The sequence below is a fragment of the Vanessa atalanta genome, chromosome 24, assembly GCF_905147765.1.
Source record: "Vanessa atalanta chromosome 24, ilVanAtal1.2, whole genome shotgun sequence".
NCBI lineage: Eukaryota > Metazoa > Arthropoda > Insecta > Lepidoptera > Nymphalidae > Vanessa > Vanessa atalanta.
Genome location: NC_061894.1, coordinates 2,818,121 through 2,838,824, shown reverse-complemented (window position 1 = coordinate 2,838,824; position 20,704 = coordinate 2,818,121). Strand labels below are relative to the sequence as shown.

Here is a 20,704-nt window from a genome sequence, read left to right as displayed (position 1 = left end):
ATAAGTAGGTACCTAGTCAAGTTATTCGTTTTTCAAATATGTATGAGGATTGTAACAATTCGTGTACTTATATAAAATAGACGTAAATAGTATAAATTCGTAACACGAACTGACGATACCTTTACACCAATATATCTAACAATGTCGAAGAGATAAAGCAGACATTACTGTCTCTTTCTATTTTTGAACAACTGGCCTGCAAACAGCGCAGTTCTAACTATATTGTATAAGATATATATGCCACTGACAGATGCGAAATTTGAATTTCGAACATCCGCGCCGTCCTATCTCCTTCCCGCGCCCCGCCCAGCATAAACCACGCCCCTTCCGTCCGAAGCTAAATTGAATTTCGAACAATTGAATAATTAGGATGATTCCCGAAATCTAAACTTTATGGGTATGGGAATAAATGTTGTTTTTTAGTACGCTTTATCTTGTATTGATAATGTCTTATTCATCTTCGCGCTTTTGTTAGTTTACATTACTTTAATATTAAATAATAGATAGGCAACGTCCTTTTAATTTGGTAGTTCTATTGTTGAAAGGGAGTTTTGTATTTTCGATGTAGTTTTTTTAAATAATTTATGTCCATTTAATGCAATAATAATAATCTAAATAGTTAACACAACAAGGAATTCTTTGTAAATTCAAGCCAAGATCAAGCAAACGCGACAACATAACATACATACATATAAAATAAATTTATGTAACGTTAATTTTTTTTCTTATTCAACATTTTTTTTTTGTTTATCAACTTTCGCCTGCGTAGTGATAACGAAATACCAGGCGATCAGAACATGCTAGGCATGGCACTTTGCTGTTTACATTGGACCCATATCAGGAGTACACCTTACGCTATGCTCGGCTGGTGGTCGCGATACGCCAAACACGATGATGTCATCGTTTTGCAATAAGTATTTACGAAACAAATGCCTAACAAGTCTAACAAGTAAGATAAAGTGCTTAAAGATAATTGTTTATTAATGAAAGCTCATATCGTAAAAAACTATGAATTAAGAAAAAATATATATTCGAAAATATTAGGTAACGAGTCTTTCCAAGTTTGTTGCATTATTTTATTGTCCAAAAAACATTTATAAATATATTTCTAATAGCTAATTCTGTTCTCATTTTCTTTTGTTGATTATCAAAATCTTAAGACGTGTATCGTACAGCATCGGCGTGGTCACGTACAATTAAAAAAACAGTCCTCAAACATTTATAAAAAAAAATCTCTTGACTCAAGTCTTAGCATGCCCGTTGCCCATATAACTCATTGTTATTTAATGTTTTTGTAAAAAACACAGAAAAGAAAATATGGGTTTGCAAAACGCAAACGCTAAGTTGTCTAAGGTGTCATTATCAAAGCACCGACTCACAGCGATTGGATTTCGATTAATTTGCAACATTATTGTAGGCACCGTTATAGATAAACAATTCCTTGTTTGAAAACTGTTTAAAAATACTTTTATTTTTAAACACCTTAGTAACGAAATACAGATCAGACGTATAAAGCAGTCCAGATATGGAATATTTGTATTAGTAGAATCGGCATTTTTAGGCGTTTTAATCGACGCGGTGGACATTATTCGCCCTCGTTTTACTTTTACTCATATAGAAGAGAATTATTCTATGACGTAGAGACATGGCCACTAGGCGTTTCATGAGATCCTTGCTTGTTCTAATTCTAGTCATGCCTATGGTAAATAAATAAGTATTCGTTTCAAGTATTTTTTAAATCAAACAAAAATAGTCTTTTTTGCTCCTCGTAATGTTATGACAATTGGTGATTAAGCTGTGATCACCTACCACATCAAATACATACTATTGTCGAGTCGAGTTTCGACCATAGCGGCCCGCATTGGTGCACTCCCTATTCCCTAACTCTTATTATTGTGGAGGTAAGGGAATAGATTTTGGCACGCAATTCAAAGACCCAAGAGAGTACGCAATACTAACGGCTTAACACGTAAGTTACTCTACTAACGCACTTTGTCATTAGGAGCAAAATTAACTGTTGCATTATATTGTGGTAAGGCAACCATACCTTAGAACTTGAGTGGGAGTTCGTTGTCTTCCAAATCAGATAATATAGTTACCGTTCTGGACCGATTTAAAGGATAACGAAGTACAAGGGCATTCTTAGATCCAATTATTGGTGGCGTCTTGACAGTGTAAAGATGAAGTAACAGCCATTAAAGGTTCCATTGCTGGGTTAACCACCATTTGTTTGGATAGCATAGAACTTGGATGTGTAGTAGATTGTCATCCGACACATGCCAGTTTCCTCTCGATGTTTTTCTTCAACGTCGAGCATGATTTTTATTATATACAAATTAGGCTCAAGGAAATTCAGCGGTCCTAGTTTGCCATGTTTGAACCAGAAATGTTCAGTTATGATTCGCGTTTCCTAACCACTGGACCGTCTCGGGTAATAACATTGTAAGGAATTGCTTATATATTTCAAAGTACGACGATGGTGACGCATGTTGACCATTAAAGTTCTAACTGCTCATTTGACCGAGTTTAAAAAAAATACATATGGATCTTTATGTAAAAGCAATAGAAATGGCTGGCGGCTTTTGCATATTAGATCATGGTACTCTTATTAACAAATGAATACCGATATTTGTGCTGTATTGTTATTATTAAAAAAAAAGTTAGATTCAAAACCCATGCAGTACCTACTACGTATACAGATTGAAATCATTATAAATTATTTACACTCATACAAGATGCAGTAAATAACAAAAGAAATACAACAAATTCATCTGCCTAATTCTAACATAATCCACGTTAAATCGTCAGTTTTTATAAATAGATCGAGATACGGTAAACAAAAATTCGTCGCTCGAACTGATACGTACAGATAAGGGACGTTGAAAGGACCGAGATTTTTATCAGACAGCCTCTTACACATTCCTGCGTTCCTGGTACAAAGTATGAATTTATAATTATTTTGACTGACTGCTGTTAGTTAGAGGAGAGAAAGATGGATGAGTAAGGTTTTTTTTTATTTTGAAATATTTAAAAGTTGACCTTTTTTGAAATCTTTTTTATTTTATATAAAAAAATACTTTTATAAGATTTCACATATATTAAAAATAAAGTATTTCATTTTTTTTCATTTCAAGGGCAGGCGCTAACTAGCTTGAGAAAGATTCTCAAGTCGAGTGGTGGTAGCACAGGGTCTGGGCTAGGTCAATTTTGAGTCGCCGTTTATTTAATTAATCTCTGTATATCAGTTTAGTTTTTATTGTTTTTTTTTTTTTAAGATAAACTTTCACCTTTCGATAAAAATTAATGGTTTTTGATTTGATTACAAATTGTACCGATAATTTTAAGTACGTAAAGATAGGTTGGTACACAAACATTCCTGAATTACCAATCAAAGCATTTTCAACAAATAAAACGTTTAGATTAAAAAGTAAATTACCGGAATAGCAACATTAAAAATAAATGTTTACAGTGATTACTCACGAAATAAATTACCGAAAATACCGAGTCTTAAACAATGCATCCGCTAAGGACGACCGCACACAATGAAATCTTGAATATTGTTGGTTCGAAATATAAATAGCTAGTGACGTAATCAAAAATTGCACAATAATAAAAATAATTATTTTCTAAATTCAAAAATGTCATCATATCGCCTCTATAGAATATTCTAATTTGTTTTGAACACTGTCTTTTTCGTTTTGGGGGAAAAGTACTGTGTCTAACTAATATTATGATTTTTTCTATTATAATATTAAAGCTATAATAATGTCTTGCATATTTATAATTCGGTTCTTACAGGCTATGGTAAGCTAATATATTATAATCACTGCATTATTACCTATGTACCTAATGATTAAATTCCAGATTATTCATTTAAAGCTGTAACATTTAATAAAATATTTAATTTTGGCTGCCGTTATTTCGGATTAATTATTTTTATTTAGTTTAAGATAACGATTTTTGTCTATTTTTATAAGTATATAGTAGCAATAAGTAGCAATTGTTTATGGTTGTCGTGAAACTTAGAATGACATAATTTAAAATTAATAAAATATTTAGAGCTGATATTGATGAATTTGATTGCGGTGTTATTGACCGAATAAATTGCATAGTCTGTCTATATAAATAAGACAATATTCCAATAACAATATATAAACCAAAAATAGCGGTACTTCGAGTTACCGTATCATTTATATCATTAAATTTATAGCTTTAAGTATAAATAATGTTGTTTCCTAATCATCGTGGTGATAGGCTCGGTTAGTTAAGTATGCCAGTAGAAATAAAAGAAAACGGGGTATAAGGTAATTTTCTAGTAAAATAACCATCCGTACATTCGTACAACTATAAAATTAAACGGATGACGATGGAAATGAATTTGACTTTCGTCATTCCACATCGGGCTCAAACATCTAACATTATCAAATATCTCACATACCATTCGAGTCGGAAACGTATTAATTAAAATAACGCCCTCAAAAGTTCACTAACCATGTCCTAAAAAACTGAGGGACAAAATAAACGAGACAGGACGAATGACCATAAGGTCCAAGAACAATCGCCACATGTGGTCACAGATTAACTAAAAGAAAAACAAAATTAATATCCACATTCCGTCCCTTTCTTGCTTCATCACGATTCGTATAGCTGTCTCGCTCGTTCGACGAAATCATTCTTGGAAGTGCCGGAGCAGCGCACGCGCACAATGCGGGTGTTGTGGCCACGAATTCCAAATTCGAAAAAAAAGTATCGTGCTCGCCGGTTGGCTTGTGCTAAATAGCTTTTCGTTTAATTTCTACGATGTTCGCATAGTTATTCAGAGTTTTCAGGCTGATTAAATCAATGAAATATATATGTATATAATTTTCTTTTTCGACCACTCCTTTTTATATTTTATGAAAATGAAAATAAAACATTTTACAATGTCTTTGCCTAAGTATAACAACTAAATAAAAAAATAAAAAAAACTAACTGCGACTGACGACTGCGTGCGTCTGTGGTGTGGGACGTTCGATATTAAGATATGTTTTGTATTACTTTCCTCTCTGTATATTTACCCAATATTCTGGGTAACCGATGTAATAACAGAGCCTATGTATGTATGTATTTTGTCGATGCTTACGTCAGCTTTTTAAATTCAATATCAAACAGACAGGTTTACACGTCCATCTTATTATTTTTACAAAAATAGTAAACTATAAGATAATTATTGAAAAATAAATGTTTCTTTATATAATCGACTTAATGTATAATATTCAGAATCGATTAAGGTTTAGGGAATAAAGAGAAAACGTGTTTTGTTTGGAGTCCGAAAATAATATTACAATATCATATCAAAAACTATGATTTCAAATGTTTCATAAGCTAGCTACAAATAGCCAGTATTTAATATATAAGGTACTATAAAATAATTATTGTTTAATAAGTAATTTACATGTTTCAATAGACAATTTGGAATCCTATTGATATCAGTTTAATCATGTATCTGTATGTCTGTCACTTCACTTTAATCAAAAATACTTGAGGTCTATATATTTCTACTTAAGCTGGTATTATTTAACGAAAAAATATTATTAAAGCAAACTTGAGATGAATATGAGTTTCATCGTTTCGGTCGATGTAACTTAGCTAGCAAAAAAAAAAAAAGATCAAATAGCGAATTTAACGCTAATATGTCGAGATATTCGAATTTGTAATCGTTACCAACACGCGAACTGTCTCCTTCTTAAGGATTAGTTAATAATTTGAATGAAATCTGTAATATGGACCTAATTTAGTGGTTCTGAGTTTTCACGTGTGTTCATAAGTAATCTCGTGATAGAGAGTTCCGGTGTTGCCTACAAACGTGCCTGAGTCGTATTAAATTATATTACTTGTATAGACACGATGACACCCACCAACTCCGTTTGAAGCAGTGTGCTGGATTAAGCTCCTAACCTTTTCTTCATGGGTATAGGATCCAAAGGGATGAACTGGAGGAAGACCCAGTAGTACAAGGATACTTACTTATAAGTAAGTAAAAAAAACCTTCTTATTTCAATACTAAAACTAACCATTAATCCATATTTGTGCAAAAATTTTTAAAAGTAACCTTCGTGTATATATTTTTTTAATTTTTAACATTCGTCTATAGAATATGAAATTTTATCTCGGAACGACCGAAGCCAATATGACGTCTTCGACATTATTTAACCTTTTATTAATGAAGTGTACACTGTCCTCTTTTTACGAGCACGAGCTAGCTAGTGATGGCAACATCGATGTATCGATTGTCTACGGAATCGCGTTAAAGTATAAAATGACCCTGAATTAGATTGAGCGAAAGATTTATAAAACGATTCGTAATTGTATACAGGCGAATCGAGTATATGTTTTTGAAAATATAATATTATTGTGATTTTGAAACACTTTTGAAATTATTTCAGAAATAATACATATGTGTGGTTTAGTGTTGTGTGTTACGATTAAAATTTATTTAATCAGAGTGGTGGCATACTGGAGTTCACGAGACTAATCAGAAGCTCCGAATCTAAACAACGTGCATTAAGATTATAATACGAATGAATTATTACAGAATCAGTGATCGTTTTCTATGGGACGCACGGCTCTGGGTGTCTCCCATCATTATACATTTCATCGATAACCCTTAATTGCTAAAGCCAATAACCTATCGACGTCCAAGCATCCCTACTCCATGAACACGCATGAATAAGCTAAGTAATCCCGACGCGCAGGGTTTTAAAACAATATGGAATTCGCAGAAATTGCCACCAGACCACGCTTCGGTAGACAAAGACTGTGCGCCTTTGTTATTTTTTTCATTTTTTCACTATCTCTGTTTAATTAGGCCCCGCTATTTGCAGACGTTATCCTTTATACGTTAAACATTCACAGCATTTTAAGCTTTATTTTGTTGAAGTTTAAAGTTATAGTGGTTTGAACGGTATTTCGTATGGTGATCGAGTGGGTGGCTGTACGTGTATTTCATGCGTCGACGGTAGCTTTGTGACTCGGGAAGGTTATTGTATTTTGTTTAACTTCACCACACTTTTCTCTCGCTGTGATTATCATGGTACAGTCGATATTATTTTATCTAAATGCTGGTAGTGTAACATTTACTAAGAATTGCATTAAGGTACTATATAAAGCATAAAAATATAGTTTTTAAATATCATTTTATACATTTAATTATAGGCCGAGTCGGACCAGTAGTAGTCTTTAGTTCAAACCACCGGTCGGGCGTTTTCGCGTGTTGATTATCTTTACATAATGTACTTGTTCAACTGCATAAGATATCAATATGGCGAAACAATATGTCAAAAATACGTTATATTGAATTCGTATAGGTGGCAGCGTGGTAGATTGACCTCCGTATTCGTATAAACTTTTTACGCCAGACAAAAACTAGTTAGAATTTTATAGGGTAGTATTACACACGCATATTTATGAAAAAAAATAATGATATCGTCTAGCGTCTATCAAACGTTATTTTCATACAGCAAGCATTTGCCCAGCAGTGGGACGTTTGTGTATAGTGCGTGTTGTTTACATGGTATATTAAATAGCTTTGATTATTTTTTGTCTAGATGAACTGTCAAAGTTGAAAACACGTCGAATAAAATAGTGCCCAACGATTGGCCACTAAGTACACGCATACTAGTAAAGTGGTACACCAAGATAATAAGTTAGGCCAGATATTTTTAGTTCAGCACTCTTATATAAATAATCTAAGTTCATTAGGTTGATTCATATATAATTTTATTTTTGTATTTATATCATTTATATTGCGTTTTGTACACCAAATAATATATATTGTATAAATAAGTAATTGCGTTGGTATGTACAAATGCCTACTTTTTAGTTGGTGGTAGGGCTTTATGTAAGCCCGTCTGGTACCACCTACTCAACATATATTTTACAGCCAAGCAGCAATTTTATTTGTATTTTTGAGTTCCCAGTTTAAAGGGTGTGTGAGCCCGTATAACTACAGGCATAAAAGACATAATAACTCAGTTCCCAGGCGTATTTTTGGCTGATCACCATCAACAGTACAGTTGGCACATTTGCACGGCATTTCATAAAAAAAGTCATGTCCTTTGAGTTCTGTTTCTGCATATCCATAGTGCCACCACAGTACTTGAACAACGATAAAAATAAAAATATTACTCCAATATCAAAAAATAATCAATTTACTTTGTAACTATATGATTGATGAAAAACATATAGTTAAATTTCCTTTTCTTTTGAGCTTCATTTCGGTTCTTCTTGGTATAATCGATAAAATTAAACTCGTGAAATGTGCTCTTAAGGGCCTATTCGAATGACGTGCATTTTAAATTTTTATTCATGTAAACTAAAAGTTTTTGTCTACAAAAGTATATTTTAAAAGTGATTTCATAATTTTTAAATAACATGGTCCTTCTTATATGTTATTATTGTTGTATAATATAATACAATCGTTTTACCTATATAATTATTTTTTTCTTTTAATATATATTTTCGTCTGTATGTGCACATCACGCTATACTTGCTTTAATGATCTAAACGTTTATTATCATGAGAAATAAACTCGTTTTCTAAGTATGTATCCATTTTTTGACTATATGCCAAAATACAATTTTTCCTAAAAATCCTTATGGCCGCACGTTGGACCTCCCTTAAATATTTAAGTTTAATTCAACAATAATTTCGAGCTGAATGCCTCGTAACACCGCCCTCACCCCGTCATGAAAGGAAGAAAATATTTCGAGAAATTGTCAGTAGTAGCCCTGTGTCTAGAAGTTGGTAGTGTTGTTATTGCCTTGAAAAGCATGTATAACCATTGGTCCTGCGCTTGAAACCTCAGCATGGTGAATTGAGTTCCTTAAAAGAGGATAAGACGTCCAACAGTGGGAATACTTTTATTTAAATATGGTATTTAACTTTACAATTCATAATAGTAGCCTTAAACTGCTCATCATCGGTATGTTTTCTCTCTTTTTGACATTCGTAAGAAGAAGACACAGCGAATAGACAACCCTCTCAGAAAAACCTTTATTAAAGTAACGTATTTGTATCACAGTTCATTCAACATTACATAGATAAAATTCCATTATGACATTATACATTAAGTTACGGCTTTCATTTATATGTTATGTTTTTATCATACAACATTCTTTCGTTACGATATTCGAAAAATTTTGAACACATGCCATAAGATTTTTGTCTAGTTATTTTTTTTTCAAATATTTAAATTTCGAATTCCCCATTCTACAAACTCAATGAAATAAGTAACATAAAAAAGCCTGATAGGGTTTTTTTAAAATAGAATTGGAAATAGACCAGCAAAGACACGCGTTTTAAAAACCGTTAACGCATTTCTTTTATTTTTTATTTGATCTTAGTTTAAAACCTTTTCTGTAAAGCTTTAAGTGAAGTTAGAATGAAAATAACTATTTTATTTACGGTTAAAAATGTGTTCAATTGAAATGTATTTGTAAATGTACATGTATATTTGTTTAAATATAATAATGTCATCAATCTGTATATTATTGGCTTACGGTTTAAATTAAACGAATGTTAATAATCTACTCTATCGATGTATCGAGCCTTTAAAGATAAATAATATTAAATATAAAGTAATATTTGATTAAAATCGAAATATAAATATAATGGTTACTTGCAACAAAGTCAGACTTATTATATATATGCCGAGAACTATCTCGATTATTTTTTTATCCAATACTGGCAGTTTATCCATCGCTGATAATGATAACTGATAGCGTTAGCTGAGTTTTGGTAACTGTTATGAAAACTTTAAAATTGCGTCAAGGTTTCTGAAGTTCTATCAATTTATGCATGGAAATTTGATATCACCTTAATAACCTTTTAAAATGACTGACTGATGCAACGTACAGCCTAAACTGATAGGTTCTACAGGATAAAATTTTGGAATAAACGGGAAAAAATTCATGGGAATTTTCTCGTAATTATTCATAAGAGAGGATTTTTCATATTGAATCTCCTATATCAGGTTTGTATTAGGATATCGGTAATTTATAATTTATTTATAATATATTTTACAACTTCTAAATAATCTTAGGATTTAGTATATTATAAGATATGGTATGGTATAATGTTTTTTTTTACAAAGAGTGTAACTTATTGTCCTTATTATTTATGGTTATGTACAAGTTATGTAAATAACCCATATATTTAGGCTTATGTTAATGAGTTAAAAAAAATTGTTATTTTTTTTTTGAAAATTCATCAACTGAGAGGGTGAAACTTAAGAGGGAAGTTTTTATGGAAGTTCGCCATGTGAACGTTAGAAATATTGAATTCATTGCATTTATCGAAACAGATTAAAATAATATAATAACTCAGCAACTAGCCTATGTTCTGTTCTATGTTCGCAAAAATTTTTTTTTACGTGAAGGCACATATAAATATTCCTATTATTGTAACTCAAATTGATGAGTGTATATACAATAATATTAAACAAAAACCACAGAAATTACTATATACTAGAATTTATCTTAAAATACCTTAATAGTTTAAGTTCCAGACACATAGCATACACTGTATCCAACTTGAGCAATAAAATGATCTCTGGAGATAATGACAGCCTGTTAAGATACTTCTGCATCGCCATTAGGATGCGGATACATCGCCTTAAAATATATAAAATCCTTAATGAGATTAAACCTTGTAATTACAACTCGTTTAATACTACTTTTCTATTTAACTTGTAATTAAAATTCTAAAATCATTTACATAAACATTCCGCACGTAAAAAGCGTGTTTAATAAATTCCTTCGTATTTGGTAATAACCTCCGTACTACAGAAGTAAAAATTAAAACAATACACGAACTGTGCATAAACATTATCGTTCGTATATTCAAACTTAGTATAATTATTTTTTGAAGATATTCTTTTTAGGTTTTTTAAATTAAGGAGACTTAGAACATGCTATTGATAATTATAGCAAACGGCCCTTAAATGTTCTATTGTTCAAAAACTCATTCTTATCCTAAAAAGGTGAAGAGTTCATTCCGTCACGCCGCTCCGATGCTAGACACACGTGTGGCAGAACTTTACTTGAGCAAATCATATTATATTTACGTACGTTATGAACCTTAACCTTATTACCATTAGTGTATACTATTTTGGAAGCCGAAAATCTCGAGTATTTTTGTTTTATTTAGGGCACTAAGTTTTTCAACGTGTTTATCACTTTGACAGTCTATCTAGGCATACGAATAATCAAACATATAGTCATAATATAACTGTGTAACGCTTTTCCGCCTAGACCGCCGGTATAAATGTAGAACTCCACAAAATATATTTTAAAATTATCCTTAGTCCGTTAATAACTTAGCAGTCGTTAATATGTGATATTTCATATTATCATTTATGGTTTGTTCTAATCAACAGTTAATTTTATGTTCCGTTTCACGTATCACTCATTACAATGTATAATGTCTGTAAATAGGTACTTATTGTTAATTTTTTTAAATACCACTCACTGATTAATCCGAAATCTCAGAAACTATAACATCTACAAACTTAAAATTTGGCAGGTAGCCTATATTATATTCTTATATGGATTTAGACATCCACTAAGAACGGATTTTTACGAAACTTCACCCCTAAGACGGTAAAACGGGGACTGGAAGTTTGTGTTTGATAAATTTCGAGTAGGTAAGGCCGCAGTTTCTGCTAGTACAATATATTTTTTAATTTATTTACATTCGTACGTTTGTAAACAGTGATCAGTTTTATATACAAGTACAGTTCACCCCGTTTCTACTAAAATCGCAATAATACGCAAGGACTCGGATTTTAATGTTGTTTGCCTAAATGTATATAAATCATTCAACAGAAATTAATTGATCAGAGGACAGTTTTGAAATCGTATTTTTACGATCTGTATGTACCGTTTATTTAGGTAGTAGGTATTTTGTAAATAGTTTTACCGTATTTATAACCTGAGAGATATTTGTACGAGAATTAACACAAGGTTTACGTATTCATGTATTTAGTTATACACATCCCTAATTATAATATTTCTAGAAATAAGTACTGACAAGTGATACGACCGTCTCTAGTTTTGCTCATATTTATATATTTTTTTTTATTATAATTTAACTTATGTAATATTGTATAAAATAAAAAAATGTCATACTAATATTAATAATGATTAATATTGACTATTTATCGACACATAAATTAATTATTAATCCTATTGATAAGGAGTATCATCAAGGTTACTATTATATAGAAATTATAGGTTTATGATAAATACTAGCATCTGTATACTTTTTGAGTTTAAGCTTATGCCATAATCAGTGACACAAACTTTGAACCGGCGGTTTTTAAGGAAGCCAATATATACTAGACACAAAAAACTTTGCATTAAATATCTCTAGTTCTCAAAACCCAAATAGTTACATATATTTATTACAGATAATTTAAAATCGGAAAGAAGTACATACCGATTATCGTAGTTAGACTTATTTGTCACAGACTATTCATATTTATGATGTTAAGAAAAAAAAATAGTAGTAGAAAACTAATATTTGACTCGATACGTGTATTAAATGTACTTAATAATAATAAAACGTATTTGATATATGGTAAAATGTAGGTGCATACGTAATTATAACATACATCAATCGGTATTTTTTTTTTCTAAATGTCATGAATTCATGATAATAATCCGAATAGTTTTATTCCCAAAATCATTTTGGTGATAAAAATACAGTAGTAATCTTATTTAACATTAGAAATATTTTAGACAATACTTATATAAATCTAATAATATTGATCTTTTCAAATAAAGTTCATTTAATGTATTTGTTATTAGAAAATTTGGATAAGATTGATGTGTAATTTTTACCTTTGTGTACAATTACTAGTAAGTCCACAGATAACACAAGACAAAATATTTATTGAATAAACCATATTTGTTGTATTTTTTTTTTTTAATTTTACTACAAGTTAGAAAGGCGTAGGCAAGGATTATTTTTATAGTGATACAAAATAAAGAACATATATATTCTAATTTTTATTTTTATATTTGTTTACAATTAACTTATATATTGCTAAGCCGACTATGATACTATATGATTTATTAACTTTGACGTAGATTTAAAGGCTTAGTACAATTTTTAGTAATTTTTTTTGGGAAATTTTGGTCTTGTAACTCTAATGTCTCTAATAGATTTAAATATAGAAATTTAAAACTGTGTTGCAAATAAAGTCAAGATAAATTTAACATTTGATTCTAATAATATATATTTTACCGACGAATATAATGTTAAAATATATTTGTGAATAGTTTTTTTTAATGGTTTTTATATACGCAAAAGTTTAAGTATGGCTGCAAATAGCGTGATAGAATACTCAAAAAGCCGGGCATAATATAATTTTTGACAAAAATCTATTATGTCCGTGGTTAGTACTAAAATAGTCTAAATTTCAATTTATTTCGACCTCGTCAAGCAATAATACTTAGTATTATTGTGTTCCGGTTTAAAGGGTGAGTGAGCCAGTGTAATTACAGGGTCAAGGGATTATAACATATTAGCTCATGAAGTTGGTGGCACATTGGCGATGTAAGGAATGGGTAAACATATCAACGCCGCCAATGTCTATGGGTAGTGGTGACCACTTACCACCAAGTGGTCTACTCTGTCCTCCTACCAATATAATAAAAATAAAATGAAATGAGAGATTGAAAATACAAATGTATATAAAACTCAAGTAAAAATATATTTCAGTAGTCTAAAGAAATATATTAAAAAAAAAGCTTTGTAACCATTTAAAACTAGAATCTTGAACTACCATAATTTAATATAGTTCAATATAACAATTTTGATTGAAACTTTAAAGTAATTACTAAAATTAATCTTTTAAAAAAAGATTGCAATTCTATAAAACTTTCATAACAATTAACATACATATTACATTTTTTAATCACTAATAGAAAATACTAAAATAATATTTATTTATATATTTTTTTTTTATCAAAGATCGCAAATAATAAATTTTATTGTACTACTGTTCTTTTTTTAAATATTCGTTCGTTCTATTTTCATTCTAACATTTTAATCATTTAAATAAATAAATACAATAAAAAAAAATTCAAAATTGGAATTTCGTTTAAAAATCTTATCAGAAACATTCTAAATTCTTATTCATAGATAAATATTTCTTTTAAAACAGTTTACCTCAATGCGTATCGTCTGCATCCCGCTACATTTGGTTTTTTAACATTTTTGCATGCGTTTTTAAACTACAAAATCGACCATGCCATTGTTTTACCACACCACCACAGTTTCATCAAAACCGGTTAATCTTTGCATTCACCTCACTTACCCGATAAAGTATTTAATTCAGCAATCATTTCCCGTATTAAAAGAAATTATTACACAAACACCATCACTGAACGTCCACTGTTTTGTAATGTAATACTATTTAAACGGAGCTTTGTCAGTTAAAAGACATGTTATAAAATTCCGGTTTGTTATTCACCCGATAATAGGCCGAAGGAAATTAAAAAAAAAAGAATTCCTCGGCAAACAATTGGACGCCCAACAAAAGCAGTGCTTCGCAGCTATCCGAAGCTGTACTGAAATTCTAAACCCCGACTTCGGTGTCTGTGTCCAGCACCCCCCATTACTAAATTTCCAATCGAATCTAAAACATCTTAACTAACAAACATAACCATTTAAAATTGATCTCTACATATGTGATATTAAAGTCCGTGTTGCTACAGCGCAGAAACTCAAATCCGGCATTCATCAAAACACCCGTCCCGCTACAAGGCTATGAGAACGTATAATTTAAAGACGGAGCTTGCTGACTTGCGTTGTAAATATACTCGTCCTGCTCGCTCGTATTGAATAGGCGGTAAAGCTTTTTGCCTGACGATGTCGCGTTGCTCATTTTTTTGCTATTCTGTATTGAATTACGTATTATTTCGTGAATTAGATTGTGCCGCGGTGTCATATTTTTGCTCAGTACCTACCTGGTGTTTTTTAAAAGGATATTGGGTAGGCAGGTTGGTTATCCTATTTGTGCAATATTGAAATAAATTGTCATTAAAATTTTATAATAATAAATTTAATAAATAAGAAAACAATTGTATTAGGTACATTGTTTGTATCTTCAAAGTAATTCTCTTATTTCCTCTTTTCTTTCGGCACGATGAAACACTTTATCTTGAAGTGATCACACATTTGTCGGACCTGTAAATAGGTATTAGATAATTAAAATGCACCTACCTTACTTACGAGATAAAAAATGGAAATTAATTCAGGTTTCCATTTTTAAATAGTGTTGTTAGTTGTATTTTTTCCGGTCAAATATTTTTGGATTCTAAAATAAAGCAATCTCATCTTTTTATTCTCAATATAATTTCAAAAGTGTAAGAATTGGACAAAATGCGAAAACCTTACGTTCCCGATATTACGTTACCGAAAGCTACATTTTTTACGATTGTTACATGTTTAATAACGTAAAAAAAAACTATTTTAGGTCTTCCACGAGCAAACTTGAAAAAGGTTCAACTCGATTTGATTCTTACATTTTTTAAGCTTATCATCAATAAGCTGTAAAATATGAATATTATCGTTGATTACATTAATATTTTCCATGGTGAATAATATTATAGCTCACTGCGGACAATAATAGTCGCGAGGTATCATTCACATGATATTTCCTGCGGAAGAAGCGTTGTGATCAACTATTTAGTGTTTTACATGTTCCGTTATATAAATAGTCATATGGTTCAGGATATAGTAGCGTTTTAACGAAAAACTTTTCTACGATAGTACCTATTTTGTCCAAGCGAATAAAACCACCCATATAAACGTTCAACCTGAAGAAGCAATTAAACACGTTTATGGTTTATTGCACTGGTAATTAGAATACTTTTTAAGCTTTGTTATAATATATCTCGTAAATATTACTGAAATTGCTGCATATCTCGAATTGATAAGTGCTTTATGAGCTTAGCCGCAGAGTTAGTACAAAAATAGAGCAAGAACTCAGAATTGGACTCGCGACTTTCACATCAATAAACTCACGCTTAAGTTAGTGGCTTCACTTCACACAATTAGATTAATTACATCCATACTTATATTATAACGCTTAATATTTTGTTTATCTGTTCATGTATCTAATAAGGAACAGTCCGATTTAAGAAAATCTGCGTTCATTAACCCATTATTTGAGGAAGGCTTTGTAGTGTATAATTAAATACGAAGCAACTAGTTAAATATTAGCTTTTTTATTATATATAGTTAGTGGTCACCACCGACCATAGACATTGGCGCTGTAAAAAATATTTAGCCTTCCAGACATCACAAATACGGCTCCATTCTTGGGAACTAATATATTATGTCCTTTGTGCCTGTTTATACACACGGTCACTCATCCTTCAAACCAGAAAACGATAATACTTAGCATCGCTGTTTGGCGATAGAATATCTAATAAGTGAGCCGTACCTACCTAGACAGGCTTCCACAAAGCCCTACACCAAGTAAAATGTTCCAATATATATCATGTTAGGTGTATAAATTAATCTTGAATTTATTTATTATGTTTACATTAGTTAGTATAAAATAAACCAAGCTCACCACACAGACACCGTAATGGACATGTGCTGCAATTGCAAATACTAGGAACACATAGAGCGCAGTGATCTCAAACTGTGGTTGGTAGAGTGATATCACGACTGCAGTTATCAGAGGTATATTAATCCAGCTGATTGTGTCACATCTCTGCTCACTCATCTCAGCAACTATGAGTCGACTCTGAAAATAAAATATATATTGAAAAATTGTACCACCTGACATCGTGGTCTGCATAATATAATTCATAATATGTTAATAAGCCAAAAGTATTTAAAAACTATTCATTATCGTATCGTATATCAAAGAAATGTAAATATTTCCGAAAATGTTTCAACACGTTTTCATTAATTTCTTTCATCGTTTTTTAATTGATTTACAGTTTTAATTATCGATCCAACCAAGCTTCTTTAAGAGAAAAATGGAAGTGACAGCAAAACAAATTATTTTCCCTTTAAAATAATACCTATTCTTGTTAAATATAAACAATACCATAATTTAACATGATAGATTAAAACATTTTTTATCAATTACTAGAAACAAATTAGAGAGCAAAGATGGCCCAGTGGTTAGAACGTATGCATCTTAACCGATGATTTCGGGTTCAAACCCAGGCAGGCACCACTGAATTTTCATGTGCTTAATTTGTGTTTATAATTCATCTCGTGCTCGGCGGTGAAAGAAACCATCGTGAGGAAACCTGCATGTGTCTAATTTCAACGAAATTCTGCCACATGTGTATTCCGTCAACCTGCATTGGAGCAGCGTGGTGGAATATGCTCCAAACCTCCTCAAAGGGAGAGGAGGCCTTTAGCCCAGCAGTGGGAAAATTTACAGGCTGCTAATGCTAAAAAAAATGCTAATACTAGAAACAAAAGGATCGTAACTGTAGGTGCTAAATTTGTATTAAATTTATATGCATCAGAATAATCTTTAAGCCAATATACATGTGTATATTTACCAATAAGCAACCGAGGCCTTCTCCTGTTAATGAGAATGCTCAGCTGTGGCATTTCCTAGCTGTTACCTTACTCTTTATTTATTTATTAAGAATTTAAAACATAGCGCTGTTTTCTCAACGGTATTGCATTGTAGTATCTCTTTACAGTTGCAATAGTTTTAAGTCAGCGAATCTGACGTTGGCGCCAATGTTCTTGTATTTCTTAAGTCGTAACAGAAACTTTGTCGCTTTACATACTTTGTTATGTTTTATTAATAATTAAAATATAATAATTGTGTATCGTTATCGTCTACCAAATTATTATGTATATGTAAAGACGATGATTATAAAGTACAAAATAAGAAGCAAAAATCTTATTTCAGTTTACAAGCATTGTAACTTCTTATTAAATACCAACGGTTCCGAAAGAGGTTTATTAGATATTATAAATACATAACAATATAATTGCACCATTAATAATACCTATAAAGCTCTTACAAATAACTGGAGTCATCATATTACGAGATAAATTAATTAAAAAACTATACTCTGAAATTATAAGCTACTACAGATACTACCGGGAATAACCGACAATGTAGTTACTATTTTTCCTAATAAATAACATGTATTTATTAAAAAAGTTATCCAATGAATGGGTGAAATAAACCTTATAAATATTATTATAACCTTATTACTTAATTCATGTTTACTTACACTAATATTACTGAAAAGGGTTCCAAAAACAAGGAGAACCATTCTAGGGTCGTTAGCAAGGATATCGTTCGACGAACACAACACCCAAACCGTCATAGTGACAGTCATTATTAACATCCCCCAAATCGGTCGAAGGCACTCTGTCATCGAGTACATGTGGCCGGTTTTATTCTTGTATGATCTAAAATATATCAAAAAAGTATCAGAGTGAAAATAATGAACACGATTGGGCAAGTTTAAGAATACCTATATTTAGAAGTTTAACTGTAACATCTTTATTTTACTTTATATGTAATATGGATATGTTATACGAAAATCGTGTTCTTAATCAGTGATCTTTTATTAATTTTTATATATTTTTTTCGCCTTATTATATATTCCTCTATATTGCAACTGTTCATCATTTAAAATATTGGTCAGTTCAATAATGCTTACATTATGTAAACACTAATTAAATCTATATTACAATCATTTACAATATTATACGACAATTATAATGAAAATTGTTTATTTTTTATGTTCAATTTCAAAACAGTCATGTTACACAAATCTAAACGTTAATAACAAAAAAAAGTACTATTCCACAAAAGTATTTATTCCACAAAAATTACAAAAAGAAACAATCTTGAAATAAAAAATTGAATACCGCTCAACAATAAACTAAATCGCTCATAAGCTTACAGTGCGCAACAATAACAACCACATTACAGAGTCTAGACGTTTATGCGTCAGAAACGTTTCAAAAATACACCAATAAACGTTACGTTAAAATTCGACCAAATATTATCTAGAACGTAATACTCACAGATATACATTATATATGGCAACAGGTAACGTCGTGAACAAGCCCGTTGCGTGAATTGTCATTTCCAAAGCGTCGACGAATTTAAAGTTACCATAAACGATCACTTTGTACACGGCAGGACCCTTGATACCAGCTAACAGAAACAGAAGGGACGACGCCTACGCGAAAAAAATTTAATTAATACATTTCACTTTATTGTACTTAATGCAAAAATTACACTTGAATACTACCTATATACATTTAATATTTTTTTTTAATTAATTTTTCCACTATCACAAGGTTAAGATCCCAAGAATGTTAAGTTGGGGAAAACGTACAGATAAACAAACATTATTCCATTCATGTTAATATTTATGTGTATATTGGACGTGACGTATTTAGTGGATAAAGCCAAAGTTGGTTGTATTACATATAACAGAATGTATGGAAAATATTAATCGGCAAAATATTACAGCACTTCAACGTGTTACTGCTGGATTAAACACTCCTCTCCTTATAACGAGAAGATTTGGAGCTTGTACAATCACGCTTTTTCTACGTTAGATATATTTACGAGTAGATGTTCATCCATGTATGTTAGATTACGATTACTTCCTCAGGATGTTTTTCATCACCGCCGAGTACGGGATGAATTATAATTATTAATTAATTATATGAGTAACTAGTTGCCGCCAGCGGCTTCGCTCGCGTTTTAGGGTTTGGTCGGCATAAAAAATAGTATGTCCTTCCGTAGAGTTCGAGCTTATAAAATTTCATCTGAATCGCTTCACTGGTTTTACCGTGTAAGAGCAATATACAGATAGACATAGTTACGTTAGCATTTAAAATATTAGTATAGAAGTACTTTTTATCCGGATTTGAACTAAAATAAAGATCTACTTGTTCTATCCACCAGAGTCTAGTGACTATACCATCTGCTTTTTATAAACTATTATTAAAAGTTATAAAGCGAAGTGCCTGGGTAGGTGACACCCACTCTTATTCTCCCGCCAAATAATAATATTTAGAATTTTTGGGTTCCGGTTTGAAGGGTCAATATAACTGCAGGCACATGGGACATAACCACTTGGTATTCAATGTCGTTGTCGTATTGTCGATTTAAGGAGTATTTATTATTTCTTACAGTGTTTCTATGGGCAGTGGTGTCCTTTGGAGGCAATTATTTCATTAATTATCACAATATATACTTAAATTATTGAATTCGAATGATTCCGTCATTAATAAAGTTAATGATCGCGCCGATATTGATCACGATAACCGTCGGCTTCATGTGTCTATAATGTAAACAGGAAATTCAATACAGAGAAAACGTTAATTATTTAAGTAAATAAAATTAGGTCGTAAACAATAATTTGTTAAAATTATTTAATTTAAATTTGAAAAATTTGTTCATTTAAATATTTTAGACGCAATAAACATAGTGTTGCAATGTTAGTAGAAAATTCTTTTTTCAATACGAGACTCCTTGGAGTGGGTACTTTTCGATGTTCCGAAAACTTGCAGAATTAATTCACGTTCGCACTTCACAAACATTTAGTCTGTTCATACGTAAACACACAGAGTTGATAGTTATTATATGCGTTATTATAACGCGCATATCGCTTTGAAAACGAATTAGCTTTAT

General features: G+C 31.1%; 2 protein-coding genes across 5 annotated transcripts in view; both read right to left on the bottom strand.

Moving 5' to 3' along the window:
• The window catches only part of LOC125073411 (eyes absent homolog 2), a 40,915-nt gene extending 26,316 nt beyond the window's left edge, over nucleotides 1–14,599 (bottom strand). For 2 of the 3 annotated variants that reach the window (XM_047684228.1, XM_047684231.1), the window contains exon 1: nucleotides 14,215–14,599. Coding sequence is in view for 1 of the 3 variants with exons in the window: in XM_047684231.1 (XP_047540187.1) it covers nucleotides 14,215–14,235 (21 nt within the window). In the remaining 2 variants the exon portion in view is untranslated. The remainder of the gene's footprint in view (nucleotides 1–14,214) is intronic. The other variant, XM_047684230.1, reaches the window with a different exon arrangement.
• A 488-nt stretch (nucleotides 14,600–15,087) lies between these two features.
• LOC125073460 (ethanolaminephosphotransferase 1-like) overlaps nucleotides 15,088–20,704 on the bottom strand; it is a 34,398-nt gene continuing 28,781 nt past the window's right edge. For both annotated transcript variants that reach the window (XM_047684299.1, XM_047684298.1), the window contains exons 6-9: nucleotides 19,081–19,238; nucleotides 18,276–18,456; nucleotides 16,628–16,804; nucleotides 15,088–15,234 (exon numbers count right to left, since the gene is read on the bottom strand). In XM_047684299.1, the coding sequence (XP_047540255.1) occupies nucleotides 15,169–15,234; nucleotides 16,628–16,804; nucleotides 18,276–18,456; nucleotides 19,081–19,238 (582 nt within the window). In that variant the 3' untranslated portion in view covers nucleotides 15,088–15,168. The remainder of the gene's footprint in view (nucleotides 15,235–16,627; nucleotides 16,805–18,275; nucleotides 18,457–19,080; nucleotides 19,239–20,704) is intronic.